Here is a 20,644-nt window from a genome sequence, read left to right on the forward strand (position 1 = left end):
TGGCAGTGGCATGGGAACCAGGCGCTTCTTGCAGGCCTGCTGAATGATTTCTGTCATCAGACCCCAAGTTTCTTCACCACCCTGGTTCAGTCCTCACCCCCTTCAATGACACTCATGTAGTAGCTACAGGACAGATGAAAAGGATTCACAAATTCTGCCTACACCTTGTGCAAGGGAATCCCAAAGGTTGCCTCACCCTTGTGGCCTTCAAAACAGACCACAAAGAATACAGGCCTTGGCCTCCATCTGTATAGAGGAGAGAACAGATGGCTAGTCAACTCCCTCGGAGGCCCTTGGAGACAGGCAGCGTGTGGACAGTTGATGGATGACCTGATGGACAGGGTGGCTGCCAGTAGCTGTCCCTACGGAGCTACTGTCATCAGGGTACCCCACCCAGAGGCTTGAGGATGCGGGAAGACTCTTGGCATGGAAGTGAGGTTGCAACTAATGCTAAGACGATGAGCAGAAGTTGGAGCGGGAAGAAGAGAAGATAAACTGAGGGCCCCAAGAGAGTTGGCGAGCCTGCGCACTCAGCTCCTGGGGTCTGTCTCCAGAAGCTGGGAATGCTGGGCTCGCCCTGCTCCTCTGCTAGTGCATGAGTCCTCACCACAACCCAACTGGGTAACAGTACAGAGATCTTTCCAGCCCCATGTGTCTTACGGTGCTGTTACATCGCTTCAGAAGTCGCATAGGCATGGGGTTCTCTATGGTGTCCTCTGTCAGATCTGTTAAGCTAACGGCTGGTGAAGATGGGCACCAGCTGGGCTTGTCCCATGGGGGCCAGAGCAAGCCAGACTTCAGGGATACCAGCTGTAAGGTGGATGCTACCAGCACCTTCCACGCTAAAGCATCCTCTTCCCTGGGGAGGGGGTAGCAGCAGCTAGCTGGGAAGGGAAAGTGACTGGGAAACCTGAGATACCGGCATGGTCCCTGAGCTATGACGACGAGTAAATGTAGTGGCATCTGGGATGCCAGGCTCAGGGTCCCAGAGGCATGGCGGTGGTTCGACAGGGAGCTGGCAACAGTACTCTGGGGGATTCATGCTTGAACAAGAAAATTCCATCTGTTGAAAGCAGTATTGGCAGAGGAGAAGCTAGCCGAGCATGGTAGTATATTATGACCCTGGCTCTGCGATAACGTGCTTCCTTCTCACTGTCCCCTTTAGAGCAACGTGCCTGGAGCTCAGCGTAGCTAGGCGGCAACACGGAGAAGATGCTGTACAAGCATTTTGTCTGCATGTATATATATGCACCTCAGCATGCCTGGAGTCCCAGGAAACTAGAAGAGGGCTTCAGATCCCCTGGAACAGGAGTTATGTTTGATTGTAAGATACCGTGTGCATGCTGGGAACCAGACCTGTGTCTTCTGCATGAGCAACACATGCTTTTAACTGGCCAGTCATCTCTCTAGCCTCTTCTTTTCCTTAATTATTATTTCTAGAGTGTGTGTGTGTGTATGAGTCAGGTATGCATGTGGAGGTCGGAAGACATTTTTTAGAAGTTCTCTCCTGCTCTGGGACCTGAGAACCAAACTGAAGACTGTTAGGTTTGTATGTTAAGTACATCTACCTGCTGAGCCACCCGACCCTCAATGTGTATCTCTAGAATGAATAAGTCCAGGTTCCTCTCTGGATTCCACATAAGCATCTTCCTATCCACTAACCTCCTTTCTACAAAGCTGATTAAACCCAACCAGTTCCAGTATAAAGGAAGGCCTGGAACCCAAGTCCAATGCATCTGCCTGGGTCTGACATGCTACTGTCAGCCTCCTCTGGGCCTAGCATGCTGCAAGCCTGAGCCAACATGCTCAGCATCCTACTCCCCCTCCCTGGGAGCCAGGCTCTGCTGCTTCCTCCCCACTTCCTCCCCTTCTGACTTTGGCACATCTGGCTAGTCACTTAGTGCTGGAAGGTCCCAGGTAGGTCATGCATCGCTCAGACTGCAGGGCATAGATCTGGACGGTCCTAAAACACACAGCTGGACGGAAAACAGTGACTAAAGGTCACCTTGTCCTTCATATTCCATGTCCACACAGGACGTTCAAAATTCTTTCACTCTTCCTGCACCAAAAGACCCCAGAGAACAGAAGTCTTGATGGTCCACGGAGAGCTGCCCATGTCTGCTATGAATCTCATGCCCTCCACTGGGTTTTGTCTCGGGAACAGTCAGGATGCAAACTGTCTCTGCAGTGTAGGTAACTCTAAACTACAGTCTTGGTTTACAGGTTCTTTCCGACCCAGCTCCTGCTAGCTCTTCTGCTGTTCTACGCCTCCCTCACTTGGGGTAAAAGGAAAGCCCTAGCAGACAGAAGTCATCTCCCCCAGAACTGTAACCACGACAACGCCCCAGATAGCCATGATTTTAAGTCACTTATCATATTGTTTTCACCTGAGATCTAAATAACATGGACTTATACTCTTTCTTTTCTTTTCTTTTCTTTCTTCCTTCCTTCCTTCCTTTCTTTCTTCTTTCTTTTTTCTGAGGCAGGTTTCTCTGTGTAGCCTTGGCTGTCCTGGAACTTGCTCTGTAGACCAGGCTGGCCTCGAACTCACAGAGATCTGTCTCTGCCCCGAGTGCTGGGATTAAAGGTGTGCGCCGCCCATTGCTTTGCTGGACTTCCTATACTTCAATGCTCACACACTCTCAGATCTGGAAGTGGCACCTGTTAGCCTCCAATTTAGGGCTCAGGAAATATGGTATCCAGGCCCCTAAGCTACCTCTATATGATGAAGCTGAACACTTCCTTACCAACCACCCACGGCATCTCCCTCCTCCTGATTGTGCCAGGGAAGCAGTACAAGCTCAGGCAAAAGCTGACCTTTACGCAATGACCTTGAAAAGTCACAGGCTTAATTCAATGCTGTCACTCCAAAAGGGTACTGGAGGGAAACAGCAGACCAGGGGGCCCGGCTGAATTGCTGAAGGCTTTGTCCCAGTGAACTTTTGGGGGACTGCCTTCAGTGTCTTGACAAGGCACAGGGAAGCAAAGCTCCCTCTCCTGGGGTGGCACCTCCCTCCTGGTCCAGCTTTCCATTTCATCACTTGCCAAGCTCTGCTCACAGTTCCAGGGTACCCTCAATCACCCACTTAAGTACACCAACGGGAGATGTGCCCACTCCCTGCTCACCCCTGATACCCAGGGAAGCACTCACATCAGCCGGCTCCCTGCGGTGTCCTTCCCCAGTCCGCAGCCAGCTCCTGCTCAGCTCACTGAGCTCTGGGATGGGCTGTACCTTGAGCCGTACACTGTCCCCAGACTGCCGGATCATCTCCACAATTTCATCCCTGGACTTATTCTCCACATTCTGTCCGTTAATCTCCACCAGTCGATCTCCTGGCACTAGCCCCAAGGCCAGGTCCTTGGTGCCTGCACCTGGCTCAGCAAAGTGAACCACCCGTCGATAGGCCTGACCCTCAGGGGCCCGGTCCAGCATGGTTGTGCGCCGAAGTGAGAAGCCAAAGTCTCCTGTGGGTCTTCGTTGCAACTCCAGCTCCCGGAGAGCAGGAGGTGGCGGCGGCACCACAGCGGGGAGACGTAGGTCAGCTGGGAATCTTTTAGTCACCAGCTCAGGGACTCGAGACCGTGGTCCCGGTCGAGGGACGCCTAGGCCAGGATGTTGCATTAGCTGTCCCTCAAGCGTCCTCACCTCTACCTGAGGTGATGGGGCTGCAGAGTGCTCTGAGGGGGTGGAGGTCTCTGAAGCACTCTCATCCCGGCTCCGTTGGGAGAAAGAAAAACGTTTGACAATCATCTGAGAGTTCTGCTTGGCCAGTGAGCCGAACTTGGCTGCCCGCTGCAGCACAGAGCCCCGGAAGCTGCCTTCCTCACCCTTGAGGTCATCACTGGAGCTGGCTGTACTTAGGTGGCCTGAGTCCAGGATGATGCTGCCCCGATTGCTGTCAGAGTCAATGTCAGTCAGGTGCAGGTCAGAGCCGCTGGCCACCTTGATAGGGATGGGGTTGGAGATTTCCAGGCGCGTCTTGGATTCACGCTTGGAGGACCGGTTCAGGTTGAAGAAGCCACGGCGCATGCTCATCTCTTCGAGGCTCCGCAGTTCTGCGGCTGACATCCGCTCTTTTTTCTCCTTTTTCTCCTTCTTCTCCTTCCGCCCGCCATCTTTGTCCTTATCTTTCTTCATGAGGTTAAACATGGTGGGTGTGCTGTTTTTAGGGGGTGTACCCCCAGCGGATTACGGGTGGTTAACGCAGCGTCTTTGGACCCCACCTTGCAGCTGCAAGTAGAAATAGAGAAAAGCTATTCAGTCTTTTCCAGCTCAGACAGAAGCAGCTGATACTGATAAACCAATCACCCCTCATCGAGTGCTAATGATGTACCAGGCACTCTGATTTACATAATTTGATCAAACTTCACTCTTTAGACCAAAGTGAGGTGTTCCTGGAGAGACTTGACCTACGGAAAGTACAATGGCAACCTGGAACCCAAATGAAGAACGGAACAGAAAAGGAAGCAGGAGGAACTCTGCAGCATCCCCTCCCCACAAGCAGGGGAACAATGGACTGAAGCAATGGACACCCCGTGTAACAAGGCTCCTTCCCATGCCTGGTATCCCCAGAGCAGCAGCCTTAGCCCCTGCCTCAAAGGCCTTGAAGGGTCCAACTTTTTAAAACAATATGCATTTGTATGAGTGTTCTGCCTGCCTGCACCACATATGTCATAGAAGACTAGAAGGGTTTGGATCCCTGATTCTAGAGTTACAGACAGTGAACAGGCCATGTGGATGCTGGGAACCGAATCCAGGCCCTCTGCAAAAACACTGAGCCATCTCTCCAGCACCTGGGACCAGGCATTATTTGATGTTCTCTTATCGGGAACTACACACACACACACACACACACACACACACACACACTCCTTCCTATTCAACCCCCACAGCATTCCTGCAAACATCTTCATGTCTGCTTCACAAATGAGAAAAACGCACTTGGGAAGTTAAGGTTCTACTCATGAAATAAGTGTCTCTTCTAAGGCCCTGGATACCCAAAGTAAAGCAAGGAGGGAAGGAAAGGGAAATCCCAGACTGTACACAGGCAGAGAGTTGTGTGGTGGGGGTGGGGTGGGATCGGCTAGATAAACAGGATCCTGAAAAACTCACATCCTTCCCTGCCTCCTCCACCAACACCTAAATATAGCCTAGGGAAGAAAGTTGTGTTGGCCCCAGAGAAAGGCCCAGCTCCAAGATGTGTGCACCTATGGTGCCAACCTACCCCCACTCTCATGCATACCCAATTGGGGGCAGGACTAAGAAAAACCTGGTGGGGGTGGAGCTCAGAGAGCGGTTCTTGTTCTAACCAGCAGGGAACACAAAATAGAAGTAGGCCATACCATCTAATTAGAAATCAACTGTAATTTTTCTCTCTCCATGCAAGCCTCCCCTCTGAATTCCAGACAGAGGATCTATGAACTTACCCCTCCAGTAATGGCCTATTGCCAGCCCCTGAACAGGCATTTCCTCTCTCTGCCCCACCCCCACAGCCAGGCAAAGACCTGCAGAAGCCCCATTCCATTGAGAGGGACCAACTCCCACCAACCAAGGTTCAATGCCTAGGAAGGCATCAAGACTAGGAACTCCCAAGGGCTATGTGCACTGCCTAATTGCTTCCCCTCTGCAAATCACCCTGATCCTTGTGGTTCCTGGCAGGTCTTCCTTCTAAAGCAGTACTATCTATAAGAAATAAAAAAATTAATACATATATTATGTACATACATTTTTTTTTCAATGTTTAAAAAGAAACAAGTGACGAGGATGGAGAAATGGCTCAGCAGTTAAGAGCACTGACTGCTTTTCCAGAGGACCTGGGTTTGATCCCAGTACACAAATGGCAGTCCAGCCGGGCGGTGGTGGCGCACGCCTGTAATCCCAGCACTCGGGAGGCAGAGGCAGGTGGATCTCTGTGAGTTCGAGGCCAGCCTGGTCTACAAAGGGAGTTCCAGGACAGGCTCCAAAGCTACAGAGAAACCCTGTCTCGAAAAAAAAAAAAAAAAAACAAAAAACAAAAAACAAATGGCAGTCCACAACCAACTCCAGTTCCAGGAGACCCAATGGCCATTTCTGGTCTCCACGGGCGCCAGGCACATATGTGGTGTGCACACATACATACAAACAAAACACCCACACACATAACATAAATAACAACAAGAAAGAAATAGGTGAATTTAGGCAGGGTGACACATACCTATAATTCTAACTACAAGGAATTTTAAATTTGAGGCAAATTTGGACAGGAAATAGAAACCTTGTTTCAAAAACAAACTAAATAAACTTAAGTTTGATAATATATTTTACTTGATATAATATATCCAAATTATTGTCATCTCAACATCTAATCTTCATAAAACATTGAGATATTTAATATTCAATTTCCCATATTTAGTTCTGTTCTGGTCTTAAATAAGTAAGTAAACCAGGCAATGGTGGGGCACGCCTTTAATCCCAGCACTCAGGAGGCAGAGACAAGTGGATCTCCGTGTGTTCGAGGCTAGCCTGGTCTACAGAGCTAGTTCCAGGCCAGCCAAGGCAACACAGAGAAACCCTGTCTCGAAAAAACAAAAATAAATATATAAATAAATAGATAAATTCCTATATGGGATTTACATTTAGAGCACAATTCAATTCAGACAGACTACACTTCAGATATTGAGTCCAGGGCTGCTGGAGGGACCAGTACAACTCTAGAGAACTCTAGCGATAGAATGTATCCTGGCTATAAGGTATAAGCACGCTTAGCAAACTATGAGGAAAAAGCCAGTAAGCAGCACCCCTCCATGGCCTCTGCCTTGAGTTCCTGCCCTGACTTCCCTTCAGGATGAACTGTGAAAACCCTTTCCTCCCCAAACTGCTTCCGGTCATGGTGTTTATCGTGTCAAAAGCAGGCAAACTAGGACAGAATGTATTCACAGGGTAAGAAATCTGGTCTGGTCCCTAACTCCTTACAGCTATTGTAGCAAGAACCCATTTCCCTCTCTGATTGCAGTTTCTGTGTGTGTGCACTGGTGCACAGACGTGTGGTTGTGTGGTTGGTTATCCATGTGCATATGGAAACCAGAGGTCAACAAACTCAGGCAGGGTCTTTCACTAGCCTGGAGCTCTGAGCAGGCTACTGAATCCCAGGGACCCACCTGTCTCTGCTCCCAGCACTGGGTTCCAGCCTGTACCACATTCATGCCCCACTCACTTGCTTTTTGTTTGTTTTGTTTTTGTTTGTTTGTTTGGTTGGTGGTTTTGGTTTTTCAAGACAGGGTTTCCATGTGTAACAGTCCTAGCTGTCCTGGAACTAGCTCTTATAGACCAGGCTGGCCTTGAACTCACCAGTGATTCACCTGCCTCTGCCCCCAATGCCAGGATTAAAGGTGTGCGCCTCCACTGCCCAGCTTGTTTGTTTGTTTGTTTTTTTAGCCTAAGTCCTGGGGAAGGAACTCAGGACTTTGTGTGTATAAGGCAAGTCCTTTACCCACTAAGCTATTGCTCCAGCTCTTCTGGCCTCAGTTTCTCCTTGGTAAACTAAAATTTTTGCTCCTAAGTGTTCCAGTGAACAGTACCAATTAGGAGCAGTTGTGGTCAGCTGGCTCTGGACTCAGGGCAGTGGGAGTGAGGGACAGCTGGCCCTGTCTGGGGGAATATCTCCTCCCAGTGCTGATGGAACAAGGCACAGATCCGTCCTGTGCCAGGCTATGGGGTCTCTGGCTGGTCACCACCCACACTACCCTAGAGGACTAAAGACGGCTCCAGGATACCTGGAGAAGAAAATGAAAACGAATGGAAAACTCTTGGAGACTTAAGAGGGGACAAAGAAGGGGGTCTTAGCCACTGCCCAACCCATAGAAAACCCAACTGTCAACCATGCTGTCCTTACCCAATCCTGGCTTTGCTAAAGGTTAGATAGCTGAGTACCATCAACGGAAAGCAGTCCCAAGATTCTAGAATCTTTGAGCTAGAAAAGTCCCTTCGAAGTTATCTCATGCAAACCCCTCTCTCATGGCTAGTTTGTCCCTCACTGTCACTGCAACAGCAAGACCAGACAGCACCACAGGGACAGCTCTGACTAAAACTGCTAAGGATCTTGTATCTAGGCCTGGATTTGCCACAGATCTCCAGGGGACCTTGAGCCTGTCACTTCACTCAAGGTTGAACTAAATGATCTATCCCTCTTCCAGTTTTAAAATTCCAAGAGTACAAGTCTCTTGTGGACACAAGTTAGCTATTAACTTTCAGTCAAAGACACTCCTCTCATTACAAGCCCAGGGCCTTGGAGGCTACACCGTGAGTCACTTACTGCTCCTGTCCTGCTGCTACTACCTGCACAGCTCACAAGGCGCCCCATGTGGTTGGGTCTGGCTGTGGGGCAAGTCTCCCCTGAGCCACGAGTGTGTCTACCACTAGTGGCCTGCCTCCACAGAGCCTCTCTCCAGAACCAAATCTGCAATGCAGTTGCAGAGGCCGCTGTATGCCTCAGCCTTGCTCACCCTTCTCAGAGTCCATGGACTTGCCAGCGGCCCCTGTCCTCAGAGGAAAACCTCCAGCAGCTCTGAAACCACCACCTCCCAGATCCTCATCCTTGTGGCAGGTCTCCTGCCCCGCCCCTTCCTCTCTTGCCCTCTCCCTTCCTTCGGTGACTTTAGCCTTGTAATCATCCTGACTTCTGTCTCTAACTCCCCTGACCAGGAAGCTTTCCCTAATTTTGACTGGAGGAAAGGTAAGTATGTCCCTAAGTTATCTTGACCCTCCTGTCTCGAAGAATAATCTTTTGATTCAGCTGCTTTATCATTTTAGGACAGTGAGCCTCTTTTTTGCTTTGTTTGTTTCTGGTTCCCTCCCCCTGTCTCGTGCCCCCCCCCCCCTGCCACACACACACAGGTTTTCTCTGTCCCTAGCTGGCCTTGAACTCCCAGAGATCCACCTGCCTCTGCCTCCAGATTGCTGAGATTAAAGACAAGCCTAAACAACCCAGTTTAGGACAATGAGCCTCTTGAAGGCAAGGACACCCAACTCAAAGATGCCCCTATCAGCCCAAAGCACACGAATAAATAGTTTACATGTCCACAAAATACACTACTACTCCTGCAGCAAGAATGACTCTCAGAACCATAGAAACAAGAGCGAAAGGAACTATTGACAAAAGCATACATGTTAATACAATTCTGTTTGGGTTCTGTTTGGATGGGGTTTCTCTGAGTAACAGCCCTGGCTATCCTGGAACTCACACTATAGACCAAACAGGCCTCGAACTCAGAAATCTGCCTGCCTGCCTCTGCCTCCCAAGTGCTGGGATTAAAGGTGTAAACTACCAAAGCCTGGCTTTAGATCTTTGTATAAAGACGGTAAAGCCCAAAGGTGTGAGGGTGGGCCAGTGAGCACATGGCCAGATGAGGCTGCTGGAGTCCACAGCCCCCATAACTACTGCTAAGAACAGACAGGGAATTCACGGATGCAGACACACAAAAGGCCAGCTTCCGTAACAGACACAGACTTGTGATACGAACACGTAGTATTTTTCACTTAGTAGTTTAATAAAAAACTTCAAGAGCAATATCACCTAGGGCATGGGAAACACTCTCATATATGCTGATCAAAGTACACACTGATGTGATTTCTTTAAAAAAGAAGACTTTTAATTGCATTGATTTATTCTAAGGGAGGAGGCAGATATGCACAGGTGGAAGTCAAAGGACAACTTGTAGAAGTCAGTTCTCTCTTCCAGGCTCAGGGGATCAAACTCAGAACTCAGGTTAAAAGTCTCGGTGGCAATGCCTTTACCTGCTGAGTCACCTTACCGGCCCCATAAGTTCTTTCTTTTGAGTATCAAAAAGGCCTGGTCACTTTTATTATAAAAATAGGAACTGCTATGCTAGCCTAGCAGTGGTGATGAAAGCCTTTAATCCCAGCACTTGGAGGCAGGGGCAGGCAGATTTCTGAGTTTGAGGACAGTTTGGTCTATAGAGCGAGTTCCAGGTCAACCAGGGCAACACAGAGAAATCCTGTCTGGGGGTGGGGGGATGGGGGAATAGGAACTGCTTCACGAACTTGTATGTGATCCTTGCTAATCCCTGGATTATTCAATTTTAGTATACACACTGTGGGAGTGAGCCCTGGCATAATTCTCTAGTAGAGCAAGCAGGTGGTTCTTATGAAATTATCTATATACATTCCTTTAGACCAGTTCAATTATCTTAAAATTTTATGTGTATATGTGTGTGTGTCTACTTGAGTAACATCATGTGTGTGTAGGTACACGAAAAAGCCAGAAAAGGGTGTCCAGTCCCTTGGAGTTGTTGTTACAAGTGGTTGTAAATCCAGGCCCTGGTAGCAAATGTCTTTGAAGGTGAATCTTTGTGAGTTCAAGGTCAGTATGGTCTACTAGAGAGTTCCAGGAGTGCCAAGGTTACACAGAGAAACCCTGTCTTGAAAAACCAAAAAAGAAAACAACAACAACAAAGTTGTTATGAGCTGTACAGAACTGAATTTGGGTCCTCTGGAGGAGAAGCAAGTGCTCTTAACCACAGTGCATCTCCCTAGGCCCTGCCTGATCAATTCTACTTGTGGGTCGTCTATAGGTGGTCCACACAATAAACATAACTAATCTTTTGTGGCTTTATTTATAATGGCAAATCTATAAACATGAATGTGCAGAACTAGAGGAACTGCTAAATTATAAAATAACCAGGAAGTTATTAAAAGAATGAGGTAGAGGCTGTGGGTATGATTCAGCGTTAGGGAGTTTGTCTTGCATGTACAAGGCTAGAGGTTCAATTCTCCAGACTGAAAAAAAAAAGGAGGGGGTATATTTGTGTATACTGACTGGAAAATTCCATAGATACGAAGAGCAAGTTATTGAACAGTATATACTGATTTCTTTTTTTAATGTGCACAAGTGTTCTGTTTGTATGTACTTATAGGGGCTGCTTGCAAGTCTGGTGCTTTCGGGAGCTGCAAGAGGGCACTGGCTACCTTAGAACTGATTACAGAAGGTGTGAGCCACCATGTGAGTTCTCTGGAAGAGCTGAGGTGTCTCCCTAGGCCCATGTTGCTAAATTTTTTCCTTGTTTTGTTTTTGGAGACAGGGTTCCTCTGTCTAACAGCCCTGACTGTCCTGGAACTCACTCTGTAGACCAGGTTGGCCTTGAACTCACAGAGATCCACCTGCCTCTGCCTCCAGAGTTCTCGGATTAAAGGTGTGCGCCACAACCACTCAGCTGCTAATTTTTTTAATGTATGTATGTGTGTATTTGTGAATGTACACGTGTATAGTACATATTTTATTTGCATGTTCAAGGGGGGAAATGTATGCTTTGAAGAGATACAGATTTTAGAACAGCTAAAAAAACAGATTTGTGAGTTCGAGACCAGCCTGGTCTACAGAGCTAGTTCCAGGACAGGCTCCAAAGCCACAGAGAAACCCTGTCTCGAAAAACAAAAAAAAACAAAAACAAAAAAAAAACAAAACCAGATTTGTGGTATATGTGTGCGTGTATGCGTACACACTTTTAATTTTTATTACATTTTATTCATTTATCTGTGTATATGCGCTTATGTACCACAGCACCACTGCAGACATAAAAGGTCAACTTGTGAGAGGTCTCTCCTTCTATCTACCTTGAAGTTCCCAGGAATTGAACTCAGATCGTCAGGCTTGGCAGCAAGTACCTTTACCAGCTGAGGCATTTTTTTGGCCCATGGTATAATTTTTTACAATGTGAATATTCAACTGGTAGGTGCATGTGTGTCCGAGTGAGGGCGGGGGAACTGAGTGGAATAGGATTTTTTTTTAATGTTTTCTTTATTATTATGTATATAGTATTCTGCCTGCAAGCATGCCTTCAGGCCAGAAGAGGGCGCCAGACCTCATTACAGATGGTTGTGAGCCACCATGTGATTGCTGGGAATTGAACTCAGGACCTTTTTAGAAGAGGAGGTAATGCTCTTAACCACTGAGCCATCTCTCCAGCCCCCGTGGAATAGGATTTTGAGCAATGTTTCTGCATGCTTTATTTTCTACAGAAAACATAAAAATACGTATGTTAACTTATATTTTGATGTAACATTTAACTTTCTCTCTACCCATCCACATAACAAGCCTTTAAAAGTTCTGCAGAGCTGGCCAAACAGCTCAGCGGTAAAGGGTTGGACTGACACTTGTGACAGGCCTGGGTTTGAATGGCCAGCACTGCACCAAAAACAAAACAAGGTCTGACTCTAGAGTCGGAGATGGGGAGGGTGACCATTTCACAAAATGAAAAAGGGATTCTTGTAATCTAGTGAGTGAGCAATCTCCTGGCATCAAAGCTGTAAACAGCATTTGCCATGGTCAGTATAAGGCTTGCCTTCTTGTCTTCAAAACTTTCAAGTGGTGTTCTGTGGCTTTAGGACAGAATTAAATGGACCATCCTGCAGCGGGCAAAACAGAAACCCCAGGAAATGGAAACTCCTATACTATAGCATTAGTGTCCCCAAACGGAGGCCCTAACTAGGCTGCTGTGGATGGATCCTTAGGTCAGTTCCCCGACCCCACCCCACCCCACACTCATAAATACAAAGAAAATGCCTTTCCCGAGGAGGCCGGCCTCTCTCCCTTGGCCTCTTGACCTCGGGAGCCATGGTTCCCTCCAGCTGAGGTCCCTCTTCCCCAGGCCGGCCTGCGACAGTGCAGCGCCACGCAGGGTCGCACAGGTTGACCTGGCCCGCGCCCGCCGCTTCTGTTGAGCTCCGCAGTGCCGCGTGACTCACTGCCAGGTCACACGGAGCTTATCTGGCTCCAGGTGTGCACGCTTCTCACATGACATCAGCCGGCCCGCCCAGAGCAGCCCAGTAGCCCCGTGGCCCTCGGCGTTTCCTCGCCAGCCAGCCCGCAGAGCAAGCGACCGCATCTGCAGTCCGGCACCTCCTGCTGCTGCGGAACCCACTCCCACAAGCAGCAAGCTGCGGAGGCCCGGGAGGACCTGGGCGGGAGAATGCCCGAGGCCCAGCCTCCCCCTCCAAGTGTCACCTCAGCCTCCAGTGCCTCCAGTCCGCAGCCCAATCCTGCCACCCCTCTGCAGGTCACCCACCCCTTCTGCGTGACCTTGAGCAAGTGGCATCTCCTCTTCAGCCTCGGGTCTTCCAACTGTAAAATCTTTAAAGGTCTGACTGCACAGACTTGCCCCAAATCTCTGCTTGAGAGAAATTCTGCTGTACTACAAGACACAGGTTCGAATCCTTCTCTGTCTCAGACTTGCCATGTGACCTTGAACCCGACACTATCTCTCTGAACAGAGAATTTATAAATATATAAATTTGACTATATATGTATATATGTGTGTATATGACATACACACACACACACACACACACACACACACACACACATAGCCAAAGATGATAAAGTACCTGGCAAAAAGTGAAACCCATCGTTGAGCCCTGTAAAAGCCTCTGTCTACAACACAAAACCCCTGTTTGTCTAAACAGAAATGTCAAGGGAATGCGGATCATTTACAAGGCACAATTCCTACCTCCACAAAGGGGAGGAAGATGAAGAAGTGGGGGGGACTAGAGAGTCACCACTCACTCCTGCCATTCTAGCTCCAAACTCTACTGCTCTGCAGCCTCTAATTCTGGCTACCCCAGAAAATAGTTTAAAAAAAAAAATAGACCTCAGAAGAGCTGGGGTGGGGAAAGCAGACGATGACTGGGGTAGGATGAGGCATAAAGATCTTAAAGTAGCCAGGACCTAACCCAAAGCACAACTTTAAACTTCATTCCTGAGTGCTGGGAGGACCTGTCAGTCAGAACACACAGTGGCTCCCCAGCCCTTCAGTTTTACCCTCCAGACCAGGACTCATGTAAAAGATCTGCTTCCAGTCTGCGGTGCCCACTCCGGGGGCTAGAGGCAGATCTGTGGTTTCACCCAGCAAGAACAGCCCTGCTGCCCCGAAATCCTTTGACACACTTAGACTAGGTGAAGACTTCCGGAGTCCCAACTCCCTGCTCCACCCCAGCAGGGTGGATTCCCTTTTCACAGAAAGCCCAGTCCTGCTCCACCCAGTGCACCTACAGATACCTGCTTCGGGGGAGTCTTAGACTTTTCGGGTCCCATTTTTGAAGACACGTGCCCCCTTCAGGGAGTGGCCTCCAGCAAAGTCACTGAAAGGGATCTATCTGGGTAATAAGCCCAGACAGCACTGGAGTTAGGAAAGGCACCGTCCCTGTGATGACGGCTTCTGAGGAAGAAGCCTTCAGACACACAACCTGGGACCTGAGCCAAGCCAGGAGAGAGCAAACAAACAAGATACTCAGATACCAAGTATCCAGCAGTCAACTATCCAAAGTCCAAGCTCTCAAAGGAAGTATCCATAGCCTGTGACCTTCCTACTCAGTCCCTCCTCCCCGGGCTACAACCCTTCCTCAGTGCCCTCAGCCTGCAACACAACAGCTCACCCCACTGTTTTCCTGGAATTGAGGCTCCACTCCCAGTATCCTTAATACCCAATAGCCAAGCACACCTCCACCCAAGGCTATATATAACCAACCAAGTCTCGTCCAGCAACCAGGAAGATGCTTCCTGGAAAACCTCCTTACAAAAGGACGGAGGGGAAGCTGAGGAGGTTGCAGGCCTTTGGAAAAGACCCAACAAGGCCTGTCAGGAAGCCGGAGACATCAGGAGGGCAACTTTCAATATTCCCAAATAGAAAGTAGCCCCAGAACCAGAAAGGGTGGGTGCACAGTTTAGCCAAGCCTATTGCCATGGCAACAGGACACCAACCTGCTCAAGAAAAAAGCTCCAGATTTGGTGAGCATAAGCCAAGGCAGCCAGAATTCATCATCCTGCTAGAGGGGCCCCACGCTTCGCTCTGCAGCGAACTTCACCTTCTTTCCAATATGACCCCACTGCATTCGCTCAACTACCGCGGGGCATTTTCAGGGGCGCCTCAGCCACAGATAAGTCCGGGACACAGAGAGGCACAGTAGACCTCTGCAAACAAGCCCAGTGCATTAGTGAGATGAAGGGAGACAGATCCTAATTCTATTAACTGGAGGACTACCTGAGGGCAGGAAAGCCCCACAGGGCAGCCCCCTCCAGGAAATGCTTCCTTGGCCTCTCCACCACACACCAGGAGGCTGACAAACACACGCCTTACTGGATAAAAGACCAGGCAAAATGAGTACAGAAACAAGTTGGCTGTCCTCCCCTTCCCACCTCCAGCCACCCCGAGCTCCTTCTGGCGGCAGTCTTTCCAACTAATCAGTAGGACACATGTGCCTTGCCACAGGGCGACACCCCCACAACAATGCCTCAACCTGTGGTGTGTGCCGGCAGGCCTTATCTCTTCTAGGAGTGTGACCCCCACTCCTTGGGTCATGCTGGGTACCAACGAGTGCGCCTCCAGCACAGGGAAGGGCGGGGGCACCTGCCCTTCCATTGGCGAAACAACTGGCAAGGCAGGTTCGCAGGGCGGGGCATCGGTGCTCTCTCCCAAAGGCCTGGGGCAGGCTGCCCTACCTTCCCACACACACCCCACCCCTTGCAGGGAAAGGTGAAGTGGGCAACCAGTTAAGCGGGACAGCCAACACTGCTGATCCCCCTAGCCTGACATTGGCCCACCCGCCCCCATCATCTGTCCCAAGAGGAGGGGGCCCGGGAAGCGGGGTCTCCATTGTTTTGCCAGCTGTCTAGCAGCTGCTCTTTTGAGAGGAGCCCGCTGTCGGCCTGGCAGTGAAAGGGTGAAGGCCGCGGGCAGGGATAAAGGACTCGGCGGAGGTGCTCGCCTTCCTCGCTGTCTTCCTCAGTGCCTCACCCGCTCGGTTCATTTGGGGGTCTTGGGCCTAGCCCAGAGATGCCCCCCGACCCAGTTCCGAGGCTGCAGCCCCCACCCCACAGCTCAGGGCCACCTGGGTCCTCTAAACCTCCAGTCCCTCCCCAGCCAAAGGCCACCCTATTCTGCCTCCGGCGCCCAGCCTGCCAGCCCGGGCCCCGCGCTTTCCCTGCCCGCCGCTCCCGATCGGCCCCCACCCGGGCTGTCCAGCCCCGCGGCGCCGCCAGGGACAGAGCCTAGAGTCCGGGCCGCCGCTTCCAAGGGACAGGGGAGGAGCAGGAGCCCGAGGGCCCCGCCGGCCGGCCCGAGCCCACCGCGGTACCCTCCCGGGCCCGGCTCACCCCCGCGGGACTGCCCCGTACTCACCGGCCGCCGGAGCCCGCCCGGCAGGCAGCAGGAGCGGAGACGCGGCATCCAGCGGCCCCGGCCGGGTCCGGGCTGGAGCGCAGCACGGCGCAGCGCAGCGCCGCCCCCCGCGCCCGCGCGAGTCCAGCGGACCGAAGGGCGCCCCCTGCTGGAGGCTGACCGGATAGACACCCACCGGCCTAAAGCCGGGGCGAGCCGCCAGACTCGGGCCAAGGGGACGCCCGGCGCAGCCCAGAGGTGATCCTCGCTGGACTCCGAAACCCTAGAGGCCGTGTCCGAGAGATCTTGCCTGGAGATTTTGTCCGCTCTAACTGCTGGAGACTGCGGGCATATCTGAAGATGCTGAGCTACACTGTCCAGGGAAGACACCAGAGGGACGTGCTAAATGTTTGGAAGTTCTACTCAAGGCAGGCACTGGACATTCATGGACTTGGTCAGGATAGAACTGTTCAAAGGTTGTAATTGAGTCTTGGTCCCTGCTGGATGGTGCCAACTGGCTAAATCCAAGGGGCACTTCCAAAGCTCCACCCCACAACAGGCTCTCAATAGCTCAGTCTGAGAACACCCTTGAGGCTCTAAGAGGTCTAATACCCGCGAGGCCCCAAATCCAGAGCCAGCATGGGAAAGGAGAGGAACGACAAGCTCAAACACCAAATGGTGGCACGGTGACGCAACTACTGTGAAAGACGGTTTATTTAGTTTAACTAATTTATTCATTTTGTTTTTTCGATACAGGTTTCTTTGCGTAGCCCTGGCTCTCCTGGAACTCTCTCTGTAGACCAGGCTGGCCTTGAACTCGGAGATCCACCTGCCTCTGCCTCCAGAATGCTGGGATGAAAGGTGAGAGCCACCACACCTGTCTCTCAAAGACAGTTTCTCACAAAATTTAACCTCTTCTTGATATTTACCCAAATTAATTGAAATTATGTACACACAAAAACCTGCATGACTTTCTAACAGCGTCCTTCATAATCGCCAAGACACAGAAGTGAGCAATATCTCTTCGGGTGGTGGCTAAGTCGATAAGGGTATAGAATATCTAGACAATGAAACTCAGAAACGGAAATGAGCAACCAAGCCACGGAACGATGCAGAGGAGCCCTTATTACACATGTCTAGGTGAAAGAAGCCACCTGGAAAAGGCTCCGTACTCTGTGATCCCAATTCTGTGTTGTCCTGGAAAAGGCAGAGCTAGTGAGGTTCCTCTAGAGGTGATGGAAGGTTGGCGGTGTCAGGAGCTAGGGTGGAGAGATGGACAGAAGGGCAGAGCCCCGGGATTTTTAAAGGGTGGCAATACTATTCTGTACGATATTACACTGGTGAACACATGTCACGATACGGTTTTGGATGTCACCTCTGATGAACTTCAGCTGGTGTGCGGGATAGTTTTATGTCAACTTGGCAAAGGCTAAAGGCATCTGAGAGGAGGGAACCTCAATTGAGACAATGTCTCCATAAGATCCAAGATCCGCTACAGGCAAGCCAGTAGGGCTTTTCTTCATTAGTGGTTGATGGGTAGGGCCCAGCCCATTGTGGATGGGGCGATCCCTGGGCTGGTGGTCCTGGATGCCATAAAAAAGCTGGCTGAGCAAGTCATGGGCAGCAAGCCAGTAAGCAGCTCCCCTCTGTGGCCTCAGCATCGGTTCCTGCCTCCTGTTTGAGTTCCTATCCTGACTTCTTTGGATGATGAACAGTGGAAGTGCAAGCAAAAATAACCCTTTCCTCCCCAATTTGCTTTTGGTTATGGTGTTTCATCACAGCAGTACAAACCCTAAGATATCTGGGAATCTGCCATAAATGTCAAACTGAGTGTTGTTTGTTTGGATTTGTGTTTGATTGAATTTTTGGTTTTGGTTTGAGACAGGGTCTCAGTATGCAGTTCTGGCTGATCTGGAACTCTCTATGGAGACCAGCTTGACCTCGAACTCACAGAGACCTGCTGTTTCTGCCTCCTGAGTTCTGGGTTAAAGGTGTGCACCATCACTTTGTCTTTGTTATAAATGGAAGTAAAAGTAAAACCTTCCCCCCCCCCCCGCCCTCATGGGGCATGGCCCCATAAAATAATGCAAGGGCCAGTTCTTTAATAATTGTTCTTGACACACCGATTTGTGTAACTCGGGCTGGCCTTGAACTTCTGATCTTCCTGCCTTTGCCTCCCAAATGCTGGATTGCTCAATGGGTCACCATGTCATTTTATGGGAGACTAGGATGAGATCACACCCAGGATTTTGTGCATGCTAAGAACTGGGCTATACTCCAACTTTGTTCTTTTGTTTTGTTTGTTTTTGTGACAGGGTCCTGTTCTATAACTCTGACTGATCTGCAGCTCACTATGTAGCCCAGGCTCCTCCCTAAGCCTCTAAAGTACTGAGATTACAGATGTAGCCCGTACTCATCTTGTTTTGTTTTTGTTTTTTTAAGATTTATTTATTGGTGGTGCATACCTTTAATCCCAGCACTTCAGAGGCAGGAGTATCTCTGTGGGTTCGAAGCCAACCTAGTCTACAGAGTGAGTTCCAGGACAACCAGGACTACACAAAAACCCTGTCTCAAAAAACAAAACAAAAATTTTTTATTTATTTATTTATTTATTATGCATATAGTATTCTGACTGCGTGAATGCCTACATGCCAGAAAGGGCACCAGATCTCATTATAGATGGTTGGGAGCCATCATATGGTTGCTGGGAATTGAACTCAGGACCTCTGGAAGAGTAGACAATGCTCTTAAATAACCTCTGAACCATCTCTTCAGTCCCCCCCCCCCCATCTTGTTTTTTAGAGACTTTCTCTAAACTCGTAAGGTTATCTGACTTTGGTAGGCCAACTGAGAAACAAGGACGGTTATTAAAACCCGTTCCCTCAGTTGATCCCTCAGTATGGGTTAGACCACGCTGACTCCTCCATAGAACTGTCTCATTTAATCTCCACCATTGCCCTGTTAGCAAGATGTTATTATCATTTCTGTCTTCCGGATTAGAAACCAGGCTTTAGAAAGCCAAGCCACACACACACACACACACACACACACACACACACAAGGCGCTTGCTCAGAACTGCTTAGATAAACTGTATCCTGGAAGTTTTCAGTGACTAGCAGCTGGGCGGCTTTGGGGCCACATGGAGAGGATCCTGAACTCCACCAGCTGCCAGCAAGGTCCTCGCCCTCTCTAAACCTCAATTTCCCCATCTATAAAATGGGGATAATAATAGTGCTTAGCTCAGCTCTGAAGGCTGGGAGAAGATTAAATGAATAAATTCACTTACAGCAATTAGCCCAGGACTTGAAATGTGGTGCGTGGTTAGCTAATGTTAGCTATTATTCATCTCTCTGGACCTCTATTTCCTCATCTGTAAAATGGGAGGCTAATAAAATGTATGTCATAGAGTTAGTGTGAGGCTTAGGAGACGGCAGGTGTAAAACTCACAAAATGACTAGCTACCGTGCTACCCTCCTCCAGTATGAACTAGTCAGGGGTCAGTAGTCCTGGATACTGGGGGATGAGGTGCTGAATGAGAGCAGCTTAGGCAAGCAATGATAATGGACTTAAAACAAACACCAACAACAAACCCTTGCAAATCAAGAAATTTGATTTTTTTTAAGATTTATTTATTTATTTTCTTTTTATAATTTATTTTTTTTATTTGCATTGGTATTTTGCTACATACATGTATGTACTTGTGAAGATGTCAGATTTTGGAGTTACAGACAGTTGTGAGCTGCCATGTGTGTGCTAGGATTTGAACCCAGGTCTTCTGGAAGAGCAGTCAGCGCTCTTAACCACTGAGTCATCTCTCCAGCCCCATGTTTATTTATTTATTATGTATGCATTATTCTACCTGCTTGTACACCTATAGGCCAGAAGAGGGTGTCAGATCTCATTACAGATGGCTGTGAGTCATTTAGGTGCTGGGAATTGAACTCAGAACCTCTGGAAGAGCAGCCAGTGTTCTCAACCCCTGAGCCATCTCTCCAGACCCAAGATTTATTATTGCTATTATTGATTATAATTTATCAGGTATTTATTATTAATTTATTATTATTTTATTATTTTATTATTATTTTTGGTTTTTCGAGACAGGATTTCTCTGTGGTTTTGGAACCTGTCCTGGAACTAGCTCTGTAGACCAGGCTGGTCTCGAACTCACAGAGATCCGCCTGCCTCTGCCTCCCGAGTGCTGGGATTAAAGGCGTGTGCCACCATCACCCGGTTTCTTATTATTTTATTATAATTTTCCTTTTTTCATAAATTTCTCTTATGTCTACAAGTGTTTTGATCCCATGTTTGCCTGTGTATGTGCATGCCCGGTGCCTGTGGCAGTCAGATGAGAGCTTTGGATCCCCTGGAACTGGAATTATGGACGTTTGTGCGCCACCATGTGGGTGCTGGAAATGGAACACAGCCCTTTGCAAGAGAAGCCAGTGCTCTTTACCACTTTGGCATCTCCCCAGTCCCTTTTTTTGTTGCTGCTATTGT

At 49.3% G+C, this 20,644-nt stretch overlaps 1 protein-coding gene across 17 annotated transcripts in view; it reads right to left on the reverse strand.

Moving 5' to 3' along the window:
• Myo18a (myosin XVIIIA) overlaps positions 1-16,279 on the reverse strand; it is a 98,288-nt gene extending 82,009 nt beyond the window's left edge. For all 17 annotated transcript variants that reach the window (XM_041665862.1, XM_041665860.1, XM_041665861.1 and 14 more), the window contains exons 1-2: positions 16,168-16,279; positions 3,152-4,231 (exon numbers count right to left, since the gene is read on the reverse strand). In XM_041665862.1, coding sequence (XP_041521796.1) covers positions 3,152-4,150 — 999 coding nt within the window. In that variant the 5' untranslated portion in view covers positions 4,151-4,231; positions 16,168-16,279. The remainder of the gene's footprint in view (positions 1-3,151; positions 4,232-16,167) is intronic.
• Positions 16,280-20,644: the final 4,365 nt, after the last annotated feature.

This window comes from Microtus oregoni, unplaced genomic scaffold (genome assembly GCF_018167655.1).
Source record: "Microtus oregoni isolate MIOR12 unplaced genomic scaffold, Mior012 000015F_ref0000493, whole genome shotgun sequence".
In the NCBI taxonomy this organism is placed as follows: domain Eukaryota; kingdom Metazoa; phylum Chordata; class Mammalia; order Rodentia; family Cricetidae; genus Microtus; species Microtus oregoni.